This window comes from Canis aureus, chromosome 24 (assembly GCF_053574225.1).
Source record: "Canis aureus isolate CA01 chromosome 24, VMU_Caureus_v.1.0, whole genome shotgun sequence".
Classification (NCBI taxonomy): Eukaryota; Metazoa; Chordata; class Mammalia; order Carnivora; family Canidae; genus Canis; species Canis aureus.
The window spans coordinates 35,215,985-35,228,901 of record NC_135634.1 but is presented as its reverse complement, the minus strand read 5'-3'; the positions used below and the strand labels follow the sequence as shown (position 1 = coordinate 35,228,901).

Below are 12,917 nucleotides of genomic sequence, written 5' to 3'. Positions count from 1 at the left end.
TAGTGGTGCTTGATGGACAGCGCTTTCCTCTGAGCTGAGCAACTGGGTCTTCATTGCTCTCTCCTCTTTCTGAGAGGAGACCAGCTCTAGCTCCAGCTCTGGAGTCTGAACATAACATGGTCTGCAGTTAGCTGGTAGCCTGGGAGCTGGACTCTTAGCACCTGCCATGGAATTAGGCCTTAACCTCTCCAATATCCAAGATGTCCACCAGAAGCTCATCCAAAGCCTGCACTCATCCACCCATCAGCCAAGTATTACAGTGAACCCTGCACTAGGCTCTCTGGGCAGTGCTGAACAAGGCAGACCTGAAATTGTCACAGGAGAGAAGGCTGGAAGCCCATATTAATTACTTCATTACAGATGTGACCAGAGCTAGAAGGAGAAATATGAGGTGTGTTGAAAATTACAGGTGGGGGACCCGTCGGGGGGGAGGACATCAGTAAGGACTTCCTCAGAGGCAGGTATGTTTTAGTTGCTCCCTGGAGGATGAGCAGGGATTATAGGAAGTATCTCTACAAGGCTTAGTAGCATGTGCCAAGCCCCTGAGGTGTGAAGGAGCACCAAAGCCTGTGTGCTTGGGACACTGAGGAGGGGTGCGAGGTGGTAAGTAGCCCGAAGTGAGGCTGGAGTGCAAGTCCCTGCATAAGTCCCTGCATTCACCTAAGTGCTGTGGGAAAGACTGGATGGGTTTGAACAGGATGGAGGCATGAGAGGGAGACCAGCATTGATTCTGGCTTGGAGGGGGGGGCGATCGGAGGGGTGCATGTCACTGTGGGGATCCCACTCAGGAGCCTCTGCAGTAGTAATACAGTCTGGAAGAATGTCATCTGGGGATCCCTGGGTGGCTCAGCGGTTTGGCGCCTGCCTTTGGCCCAGGGCGCGATCCTGGAGTCCCGGGATCGAGTCCCACGTCGGGCTCCCGGCATGGAGCCTGCTTCTCTCTCTGCCTGTGTCTCTGCCTCTCTCTCTATGTCTATCATAAATAAATAAATAAATCTTAAAAAAAAAAAAAAAAAGAATGTCATCTGGATGATGGCTGAGACAGCCAGATGGAAGGAGGTAGAGGAAGTCGAGAAAACATGGAAAGGACGACTAAGATGTAAGATGGAGTGTACGTGGGCAGGGGTGGGGGTGCGGTGGTCAAGAGGAAGATAGAGGAAAAGAAAGACTTGCAGATACAGGGTGTAACTGACTGGATGAGAAAAAGTAATTACAAAGGGTGGCCTGAAGAATACACTTCATCTCTCTGGATACACTAACACGCATTAAACCAGATCTGCCAAGGGCTGTGTTCCTGGCCCAAATGGCCACTGCTCCCCTGTGGTCACTCTGAGTGATGCCTTCAGCCTAACTTGAGGGGATCTGGGAGCCCCACGAAACTCATTTTTCAGCTGCCACGAGGATGTCAAGGACACTATTTATCTCATAACTGTCCGTCTTCATGAGAAACGCCTTTCCACCTCAGAACCTAGAACAGTGGGCTTCTCTAATCTCAGGGTATGTTTCTGCCTCATGGACGCTGTGAATGACATTCATGTCCAGGTTTCCTTCTTTTCTTTGGCTCTTGGGAAGCTCATGGTGAATTTTATGACCTCCCAATAGTAAATGTATAGGACTCTATACCACATATTTTTTTAACCTCTCAGCTCCATTTTGAGCCACTACCTTTCCACCAAGCCCTGCTATTTCACATCTGCTTTTATCTTCTACTACCTTGAATTTTATTTAGGTTTATATTGTGCTAATTTCCTTTGAGAAATGGTGGTATATGACAAATATAAATAAAGAAGTGAAGTAAAGGCCCCTGACTGCTTCTCTCTGCTTGGGTGTTCCTTCCTGGGGAGGCTGGTAGAGGGTGATGATCAACTCCTCAGACAGGATGAAGAGCCTGTGCTGTCTGCCCAAAAAAGCTCATGCCAGGGTGGCCGGTCCTGCCTCACAAGGCTTAGGAAATGCTGGGTGAGTCTAAAGGGCTCCATGGGCGCATGAAGCTCCCTGGTTTAACTTTCCTAGCTCTCCACGATGGCTTAAGACAGAGCATCATCATCGGTTATTGTGCTTGTGTGCGTATTCACCGTCACATTTAATTTCCAGTGTCTAGGGAAATCAACTATAGATCATGGTGGCTAACCGCCTCGGACTGCCGAGATCAGCCACTAAATGGCAGGTGGGGTCTGGTCTCCAGTTGTCTGGCCAGATCCTGGGCCTCTTTCACCTCCCAGATTCACGAGGGAAGGGGCTAAGTAAGGCCAGGGGTGGGAGAGCCTGTGTGGGCCTCGGGAGAGCAGCATGCCCACCAGGCTGCTCAGCAAGTCCTCTCTCTCTCAGCACAGAAGGGAGGCTTCACGAGCTGGGCCATTCTGAATACTGGTTGGGGATCCCCTTCTATGTTTTCAACCTCTCTAGGACTCCCAGGGAATCACCGGGAAGCTATATTATCTCCAAGGTATGCAAACAGGAAACGCTCTCTGGAGCAGGGTGGGAGGAAGGAAGCTGACACACGCACTGAGCACCAAGTTTGTGCTTCGTCTGCTTTCCCGACCTCAGAAACACCCCCCCCCCCCAAGGAAGGTGCTGTCTTCCTCATTAACTGGTAAGAACAAGGGAGTTCTAGACAGAAAAACTGCAGGTCACTTGGTCAACCATGGCCCTGCCATTTGAACCCATGGCTCCCAGACTCCCAAGGCCCTCGCTGCTCTCCCTCCTGTCTTTCCACCATCAGAAGGCAAGGTGAGGACTCTGGGGGGTGGGGGTGGGCAGTTCCTCTGGCCCCCAGGTCTTCTCACTTAAAATTAATCTCTGCTTTCCTCTTTGGTTCCACTCCTGGCAGAGGCCTCAGAGCCCTGCAAGGAATAACCAGTGAGAGAGACTCTCGTCCCCTCTTGGAGGCTGGCGGGGAGGGTGGGATGCGACAGGGATTCCCAGGGATTCTCACTTTCTGAGCAGGCCACTCCAGCCCCATACTGCACCGCGCCCTGGGGGCAGGCCACATCCTCCCCGTCGTGGCGGCAGTGCGCCAGGGACAGCTCCGTTCCCGAGCACTTCACTCCACTCATGACCACTTTGTTGGCGTACATATTTCCGTGCCAGTACCAGGTCTCCTGGATGAATCAAAAGAAACGGGAAGCGTGTCACCTTGTATTGTCACTTCTTGCATTCTGTCCATTGCAGCCTCTACAAACATCCCAAGGCTAAAGCTAGATGAACCCATTTTTTTTTTCGGGGGGAGATAGCGGAGGCACAGTCATGACCCCAAGTCATGCAGTTTGTTGGTGGTGGAGTAGGTGAGACCCTCACATTGGTCCCCGCGGGGAAATCACAGCTGAGGTTCTGGTTGTTGTGTGTCAGGAACATCAGGCACCTGTAACTCACGAGCCCAGGGCAGGCACGACTAGTGAATCACAGCACTCTCTCCTCTAAACCTGAATGTGCTCTCAGAATCCTCAACACGGTGCTCCCAACTGATGAGAATTGGCAGGAGAGAAGAAATCTATTCACAGGTGATAGCTCAACATTCAAACATCCTATTGGTTCCACTTGCCTAGAGAGCCCCTGGAGAGCCCCCCTCCTGATCCTCTGGAGAGAAAGCTGGGGCCTAGAGAAGGGACAGGGTGTGTCATCGGCGGCAGAGCCAGGCCCACTTCATGACCTGAGGAGGCCCAGGTGTCTTAGGAATGAGCTGGCCAGGAACAAAAATAGCTGGGCAGGTGCTCTGCTAAAGACCACTGTTGTTCCCTCTCTTTGGAGCCCCCTAGAGCACCTTGGCTTGTCAAAGCAGTATTAGCAGAGACACGTGGAGAAGCCAGGACCCCAGGGCACGATGGGCAGAGGGGTATCAGAGGCCTGTGCCTTCTGGGTGCTGGAATGAGGAGTCACGGGGGAGCCTCTGCTCAGGACTCAGCTCCCACCCTGGACCCAGCCAGCCTGTGGCGGGTGGTCAGGCTCAGCAAGGCTTTGGAGTTGACCCGGGTCCCTCCCTAAGAACTGTTCCGAGCGAGGGACGGGGCCACCCGGGCACAGGAGCCGAGTCAGGGTTAGCAAAATGAGACTGGGGCTCCAGCCAGTTTCCTCTTCTGTGAGAAAGTGTTTGGAGCCAAGAGAGTGAGGACTTTTCACTCCAGGTCACAGGGAGGAGAACTGCCGAGTGGAAGGGTGGTTGCTTTGCCCCAGATCATTATTAGCGGTTTTCCAGCCCATCAGGGAGAGAATGTGTGAGTACAGACGCCAGTTGGGAAACATGGTCTGGCTGGAGGGGCCTCCGAGGAACGGGTGGGGGACTGAGTTTCTTCCCTCTGCACAGGCCTCTCAGGACATCCCAGGATCAGCCCTCAGCCCAGGGCAAATCCCAGTGCCCTAAGCGGAGTGGACCCAGGAAACGAGAATCCAGCCCCATATTCTGTAGAGGGAAACAGAGGCCAGAGAGGAACATGACTCCCACCCCCCAAGGACTCAGGACTGTGAAGGGAGAGCTGAAGGCCAGGATGAGGTTCCTGCCCCCGACCCCCAGTCCAGGGCACTTTGCTGTCCACCTCCCGGGTAGCTGGGGAAGGTTGATGGCAGGCTTCTCACCTGGAAGGCGTTGCTGGCAAACCCCAGGCCCAGCTGCCGGCAGACCACCATGGCCTCCACAATGCCCCAGTTCTCGCCACACACCGTCCCCCATACGAGGGACCCGTTCCTCTCCACCAGCACCTCCACCCGGCCCTCGTAGGGGTTCCGGCCCCCGTTCAGGCGCAGCTGTGGACAGAAAGAAAGGCATGGTCACCAGGTGGGGACAGGAGAGCTGCCCCCCATATTGCCATTCATCTAAATTTCCCCAAGTCAGGGGGTCCTGCCTGGGGCACAGATTCAATTCAGGCATCCCTGAGAGTCCTATGAGCCCACATCGTACCCAGTATGGTCTTACGTGTTAGGTCCCCCCACAGGCATCCTGAGGCCTTAGCAGCCTGTGTGGCAGGAGAGGAGGCACTGCCCCCCCCCCCCCACCTCTACTCCCTGCGGCCCTCCGTGAGGCTGTTGCTGCCCCGAGAATCAGATGCTGGGGAGGATGCGTCAAGGGGCCTTAAAATGTTAGAATTCCCTGAGACTCCTTCCTTTTGTCATAATCACAGCTTCGGCTGGGCTGGTTCCAGCTCCCGCTCTCATGCGGCCTGCCTCCCCTGTCCTCTCCACCAGGCCTCCCTTTTGAGACCCTGTAACCAACTGCCTATTTGACAGTTCCACTTGGCACTGTGGAGACCCCAAATCTGAACTTGGCATCTTTTCTGTCTCCACCTAAACCTGTGCTCTATCTTCCCCTTGTTCCCGATTTCAGCCAAAGGCACAACTGTCTACTCCAGAGGCAGCAAACTTTCTAGAAAGGGCCAGGTGGAATTTTAGGCTTCGTGGACTGTATGCTCCGTGTTGTAACCACTCGGCTCTGCTGCCACGGCTGATGTGTGAACGGCTGAGCGTGGCTGTGTTCCAGGAAAACCGTAATTACAAAAACAGAGGGATAGGTTTGGCCTGCAAGTTGTCCTTTGCTGACTCCCAATCTACTCTGTTACACAAGCCAGAAATCCAGGAGCCATTCTGGACCCCATCCTCTCCCTTCCCTCACCTCCTGTCAAAATCTCCTCCATGGATTTTATCTCCAAAGTCTCTTTCCAATCCATTGCTTCCCTTGGCTCCGTGCAGAGCCCCTTGTCCCAGGCACCATCCCCTCCTGCCTCAGCCAGACCTCTCCTCTCTCCCTGCCTCCACTCAGGACTTCATCAACTGATTGTCTGGTCAGAAGCCAGAGTCATCTTTGAAAAAAACACCTGCTTGTGTCGCTTCTCTGCTTAGAACATGGTAGCGGCTTCCGCTTGCTCCACGATTTCCTCTTGCATCCTGTTCTCCCACTTCAGTTTCCATGGCTACCTGACTCTATCGACTGAGTCACACAGTAAGTCATACATGTCACGCTGAAGCCCACTACATACAGATGCCCTTCTCACTCGATCGCCCTTCCAATTCCATACCCTACAACACTTCCCTCTCCCTGGGGTCAGGGCCCACATACACACTCCATTGCTCCGATCGCCCTTCCAATTCCATACCCTACAACACTTCCCTCTCCCTGGGGTCAGGGCCCACATACACACTCCATTGCTCCCTACACATCTCTTTCTTAGCGTCTACAACAGTTAGAATGAGGCTGACTTACAGTCTGTTTAACGCCTGTCTCCTCTGCTAGAATATAAGCTCCCAAGGGCAGAGCTGTATTTGTGTCGTTTCCTGTGTGATCGATAACTAAGACAGTACTTCACAAATGTGAGGCTCTCTAACACTACTTTTGGAATGAATGGATGATCAGCCTTACGGACTGTAAGCGTGGACCAATTTATGTGAGCTCAAGCAGAGAGATCTGGAGATTAGGGAGGGGTTCTAAAAACGCTACCCTTAGGACACCTGGTAAGCTCAGTAGGTTAAGCATCTGCCTTCAGCTCAGGGCATTATCCTGGGGTCCTGGGATTGAGGCCCACATCCAGCTCCCTGCTCAGTGGGGGAGCCTGCTTCTCCCTCTCCCTCTGCTACTGCTTATGCTCTCTCACTCTCAAATAAATTACTAAAATCTTAAAAAAAAAAAAATACTACCCTTAATCCAAACACCTTACCCTGTTTCCTTTATATGCCTAGCAATTCTATGCTTTGGGACAAGGAACCCTCCAGGGTCCTCCAGGAACCCTCAGCACGTTGGGCTATTGGCTTGCCAGTCTTTAGCAACAGCGTGACTCCTAGGGCACGGGCCTCAATTTTTATTATGGACTTAGGGGCTGCAAAGGTCAATGAGGTCAGCTGGCAAACAGACAAGCCAAGGGCAGCCATGATGCTAGGTCTGCCTCCCAGGATTGTTGAGTGGAAGAATTAAATGAGACAGTTCATGTAAAGTGCTCAGACAGGGCCTGGCACACAGGAAGTGCTCAAGAAATATTAGCATCATAGCAACGATCTTTATTAGGCTGGGAGTCTCATCAGAAATCAAAACCCTATGCAGAAGAGACAGATGGGATCAGAGCAGGCAAGAAGAAGGCTGGCCTTCGGGAAGTCAACATGTATCTTTCTGAGTGTTTCTGGGCCGAGAGCCCAGGGTGAAGGCAGGCACTGGACACTGTCTTAAATATGGATCGTACTTTACCTACAACTAACATATCTTTGGGTCTCTGCAAAAACACAGACAAAATAGGACACATGGGTGGCTCAGCGGTTGAGCATCTGCCTTTGGCTCAGGGCATGATCCCAGAGTTCCGGGATCGAGTCCCACATCAGGCTTCCTGCAAGAAGCCTGCTTCTCCCTCTGCCTGTGTCTTTCCCTCTCTCTCTCTCTCTCTCTCTCTCTGTGTCTCTCATGAATAAATAAAAAATTTTAAAAATCATAGACAAATAAGATGAGCAGAGCCATTGAGAAAATCCCAGAACGGCAGAAGGCAGGCTACCCAGCTTCAAAATCCCAAGGAACCAACCCTGGGTGTTGAAACCCAGCAGGACCATTTCTAGGCAACCACAGGCCATCCCCTCTGCTTACCTGTGACCTAATAAAGGCCTGGATATCACCATAAAGTTCCTTCACATGCTTACTAAACTCTGCCAATAATGCCAGCCTCTCCCCAGGGGTGAAATCGGTGATGCAAGGTTTCACCACATCCATTCGTCCATCCAATATTTATTGAGCATGTGCTCTGTGGCAGGCGCTGTGCTCGGCGCAGGGAAGTTTACAGGCCGACTCTGGAGCGCTTCTGGTCTCCGTGGGCCACGTGAGTCTTTTCTATGGGTGTCAGTTCACTTCAGCTCTATGGGTGTTCTATGGGTTCACTTCAGCTCTTTTCTATGGGTGTCAGTTCACTTCAGCTCTCACAACTACCCTACGAGGTCATCCCCATTCTACAAATGAGAAGGGACAGTCTCAGATAAGGGAGGCGTCTCTTAGCATCTGTGTGAAGCTTCCTTCTCCAGGGACGCTTTTGTTTCCAAGGTGGAAGGCCAGAGGTGAAGGCCCAGGGTGTCGAGGGCCGGGTTGGCACTGAGGCTCCCAATGCCAGCAGGCAGCAAAGTTAAAGAACAGAATGACTTGTAATCGGCTTTGTTACTGTTTTTGCATCCCCTGTGGGCTGTGCCCGGCCTTGTTGACGGTACCCGGGACAGACGGCTCCTCCTGCTGCCCCTTCACAGGCTACCGCCTCCTGAAAACTGACTTCCTTTTGTCATCTCGAGGTCAGTGAGCTATGAGGATGGGGGAGCCAACAGAACCCCTGTTCACACTTTGCCCTGCTACCAGAGCAGTGGGGCTCCCAAGTTGAGGTCTCGGTGTGAAGGCCCCTGTTTCCAGGGCTCTCTTTAGGAAGGTTCCAGAGGATTCTCTCCCTTATCCATCTCCGCCCGTGCAGCCCTCCCAAAGTTGGTTGGCCATGTGGCAACATCCCTGTCCTGCACCCTAAAGCCAAGGGAAGTCTCAGATGTTCTGGCTGAGGACCGTGGCTACATGTTGATTCTGAGACGAGGAAAGCACGTGGTCCCCAGTGGTGAGCTGGGGCGTCTCCTTGAAGCTGTTGCTGTGGTTCTCCAAGGCTGACTGGGCCTGGAGCAGCTTCTGTGACAGGGACCAGGGTTCCACTGCTCTGGAAGGAGTCCAGGCACTTCAAGATGCACTGGAGGCCTTTTCTCATTTTCTGGAGAAGACTAGAGGGAGCAAGAGGCCGGATGTGAAGCTCTCACATGGCCCAGGACATAGCTCTTTATGCTTAGGGCTCCACCCTTGGGCGTCAGCATTCTGGAAAGAGTCTGGTGAGCTAGCTACAGGTGCTCTGACAGCACCAGCATTGGTAGGACCCCACGGGGCTTGGGGTCAGCCAGCAGCTTCTGGCCCTCACCCTTCCACCTCGTCACCCAGTGAGGATGCCAGGGAAGGCCAATCCTCCTCAAAATTTCTGAAAAGAACCCTGGTATTTCCCTTGTTTTATTCCTCTGGTTCTCGATGGCAGCAGTCTGGGGTTTGAAGGAAGGCGTGAAGTGCAGGCAACTGCATTTTCCTGAGCATGAATAAGGAAAGCAAAATGCTTCCAGCCAGCGGAATATGGCAAAACCGCATCATGTTTTGATAAGGTTGTGGTTAACCAGTCCCATACCTATTTTGGGAGGTGAGGGGGTAAGAGGCGAGGTAACATGACCCAGATGTCAGCATGAAAGGAAGCATGGGCATTTTCCAACTCGCATTCCACACATGGGCTTGGTCCTGCTACCAGGCCTGGCCCGGCCTGCAGTTCAGAGGTGAACTAGAGGTCAGTAAGGGTGGCTGCCTGGTAAACCCACCTGCCATTCCCAGAGCTTGGGCTTGGCTCCTCCCTTCCAGCAGTGGGAGGGGTGAGGCTTTGCTGTGGCCACATGACCAAAGCCAGGCAGTTCCAAGTCTGTGGTCTTGAGTAGCATTTCAAGAGAAAAGTCAATTTCCTAATGAACGGGGGTTGGAAGGGAAGCCGGGGAAATCCTTTCTCTCACCATCTTATTTTCAGAGAAGTAAACTCAAGCCTCAAAGAAATTAAATAAGGACTCAGCCAGTGAGTGATGGTTATGAACTGACTTGTGTCCCTAGGAAATTCATGTGCTGAAGCCCTAACCCTTAATATGGTCATATGTGGAAAAAGGGTGTTTCAAGAGGTAATTAAGGTTAAATGAGGTCATAAGGGTGGGCCCTAGTCCAACACAACTGGTGTCCTTATAAGAAGAGGAAGAGACACCAGGGATGCATATGCAGAGGTCGTGTGAGGACACGCGAGAAGGCGGCCATCCCCAAGCCAAGGAGAGAGACCTCAGGAGAAACCAATCCTGCCAGCACTTTGATCTTGGATTTCTAGCCCCTAGAACTATGAGGACATATATTTCTACAGTTGAAGCCACCCAGCCTGTGGTGTTTTGTTATGGTGGCCCCGGCAAACTAACACAGTGAGGTCAGTAAGGGTGAAGGCTGACCTCCCAAATAAAGTCTTGGCGGTCCTGCCTGGTCAACACGTGACAGTCTGGCCCGCTGCGGTGGTGAGGCAACCCATACAGCCTGTGGGACTTTCTTTCACAGGTGACCTTGCCCATTTCCTTCCTGGGGGGTGGCAAGCAGGTGGAAAACTCCCTCATGCTTCACGCCTGAACTTAGGGAGCACCTGCTGTAGCCTAGAGGGCTTGTGTGAGGGGGAGGCCATTGGTGCTGGGATTGTGGTGCCTCCACTAGCATCACCAAGCACATGGCCTGGCTCAGCCGTACCAACCACAAAACGCATCTGGAAAACATCACTTTCTTTGGCTTATGTCTTTCATTTGGGTTGAAAACCCCACTCCACCCAACTCCAATCAGCCTACAGTGAAGGCTGCCAGAACATTCCAGGACTCGTGGCACCTTTCATAGCTCTGCATGGCTCTCTCGCCATGCTGCCAGACAATCAGAGATGGCAAGCCTCTCCGCAGCTCTGGGCTTGTGGCCCATGCTCCTACTCACCCACGGGCAAATGCACAGCTTGGCTGAGTACTGCTGGGGTCCATCTTTGGCCCCATTGGACAGTGAACTGCACAACACATATTGAGGCTGACCAATTCGGCATGCTGGTGCCAAGGTCAAGAATCATTGTCAAAGCAAGTACCCAACTGGGGAGCCATCCTGCATGCTGATGTGTCCGCATTTGATCATTTTTAAAATAAGCACTTAAGAAACTCTTTCAATGTGCCAGCCCTGTAGCAGATGGTTCATAGGACCCAACCCAATTCACGGTATAATGAAGAGCAAGAAATAGGATGTACCGGGCCTTTCTGAGGACTGGATAGACCAAGAGGGATCATCTTGTTGGCTACCCCTATGGGACAGATCACAAAGCCAGGAGACACAATATAGGATTTTAGAGACTCCATCTCAATAGAGGAAGGGTGCGTCTCTGGTATAATGCTGCTAAGGTTCCCCTTTATTTCCTTCTGGTTACTAAAATACAATCTTCTGTCCCAAAATATGGTCTATATTGTGTTTACACTTGTGTCATTTGTAGACCTGCTGTGATATAGTTCCTCTGGGTCCTTTGTAGGGACCATGCTAAGGGTGTAACAGGTGCTACAGGTCTTGAATCCTTTATAGTAAAGGATTGGATTGTGATCATGCCACATGCCCAGTCCCTGCACAGGGTGTGGCATGCAGTGGATGCCCGACATCTGCCACTAAGGATGGCGTGCTTATACATATGCTTTCTCACTTGGCATACTTAATGAATGCTAGGTGACAATGTTGTTAATAGTGACAGCAGCGGAGCCTGGGCCCTTTCTGAGTTCATCATCCAAGCACTTGAATACCAGTTGGTAGAAACTCTGAGCGTGAGGCCACCTGGCCTACACTTTCTGGGGCTCAGTGACCAAAATAGAACATAGTCCCCTCACCTTCTTCTGGAAGCCCATGGCGGGGATGTTACATCTCACACCAGCATCTTCCTCGTGGTTGCAGCCCTGGGACTCAGCATTGAATTTACAGTCTATAATGGACTTCTCATTCCCAGTGCACTCGATTTCATTGAGGTGGATGGGTCCTATCCCTGGGAGAGAAAAACAAACATGTGCTATTGAGAGCTCCCAAAGGCAAGTTTCTGGAATGCACAAGAAAGTCCTAGACAGTAAGGACAGTTTTTCCCATCCTCAAAACTCTTCCAGCTGCATTGCATCATCAGCTCAAGGATCCAGGCCTCCTCTTGTTGGAGAGAATTGCTACTTGTCTCGAGATTGACTTCTCCCATAAAAGCAAATCAAATGTGCTAACTTCCTGTGTGACCTTGGCCAAACCACTCAGCCTTTCTGAATATTGGATTTTTTCCCTTGAATAAAGGAGTTGGATGATAAGATACCTAAGTTCCCTCTTCAACTTTAATACTCCATGCATTTGTGAACCTGAAAGGGTTGACTATCCCTATAGAATCAGAGTCCCTGGAGGAAAATGATGGCACAATCAAAATAGATGACTTGAACAGAGTTGGAGGGACTCCTGGGTGGCTCAGTGGTTGAGTTTCTGCCTTTGGCTCAGGGCAGGATCCCAGGTCCGGGGATCAAGTCTCACATCGGACTCCCTGTGAGGAGTCTGCTTCTCCCTCTGCATAGGTCTCTGCCTCTCTCTCTGTGTCTCTCATGAATAAATAAGAAAAATCTTTTAAAAATCATCGCAAGTCAATACAATGAGGAAACTGGCGGGGGGGGGGGGGGCTCAAAGATGAGGTAACTGGCCTGATGGAGGAGCCATATGTAAACCAGGAAGTGTGACCCCGCAGTGTGATCCTGCTGGGCTTCCAGAACCATCAGCACAGAAAATCCCATGTGCTGGTCAGGAGGAGAAGGCTACTCTGGGAAAGAGCTGAGTGTTTGGAAGCGCCCATGTTCTCTCTCTTACCTCCTGGAACACCTTCTCCTTGTACTGACCTAGATAGAAGCCTGCCTCCAAGGACCATCTCAAGGCCTTCCTCCTGCATGGCTCCGTTTGACACCACCTCACCCCCTCCAGCAGCATTTTCTGTTTACAACTCTCCTTGGGAGTTGAGCGGGCAGCCAGCCTCAGACGGGAGTTGGCCTGCGTCTCCTTGGGAAGTGACGGGCATTTTCTGAGCAATAGTAAAAGGCAATAGTAACATCTATCTGGCAGGGTGGGGATGATGAGGAATGAGTGACATGGAGGATGGCTAGTTACCAGGGGCTCAGGAAATGATAAATACTATCAGTATCACTTCTTATATCTCATCAGCCCTCTGAGTGCAGGTTCTTTGATGGAGGTTATTTCTAATTCCGCTCCCCCGCCCCCCTGCCCTTGACACAGCTCCTGTGGAGCAGAAACCATTACTATAAATGTTTATGGAATAAATGAATTCTCCCCGGGACCTGGCCCAAGCAGTCCTCAA

General features: G+C 51.8%; 2 protein-coding genes across 3 annotated transcripts in view; one reads left to right on the top strand and one right to left on the bottom strand.

Annotated features, from left to right (window-relative positions):
• The window catches only part of LOXL2 (lysyl oxidase like 2), a 90,859-nt gene that overhangs the window by 13,151 nt on the left and 64,791 nt on the right, over window positions 1–12,917 (bottom strand). For both annotated transcript variants that reach the window (XM_077868830.1, XM_077868831.1), the window contains exons 7-9: window positions 11,422–11,573; window positions 4,570–4,737; window positions 2,936–3,101 (exon numbers count right to left, since the gene is read on the bottom strand). In XM_077868830.1, coding sequence (XP_077724956.1) covers window positions 2,936–3,101; window positions 4,570–4,737; window positions 11,422–11,573 — 486 coding nt within the window. The remainder of the gene's footprint in view (window positions 1–2,935; window positions 3,102–4,569; window positions 4,738–11,421; window positions 11,574–12,917) is intronic.
• R3HCC1 (R3H domain and coiled-coil containing 1) overlaps window positions 1–12,917 on the top strand; it is a 47,255-nt gene that overhangs the window by 33,356 nt on the left and 982 nt on the right. The window lies entirely within an intron of this gene.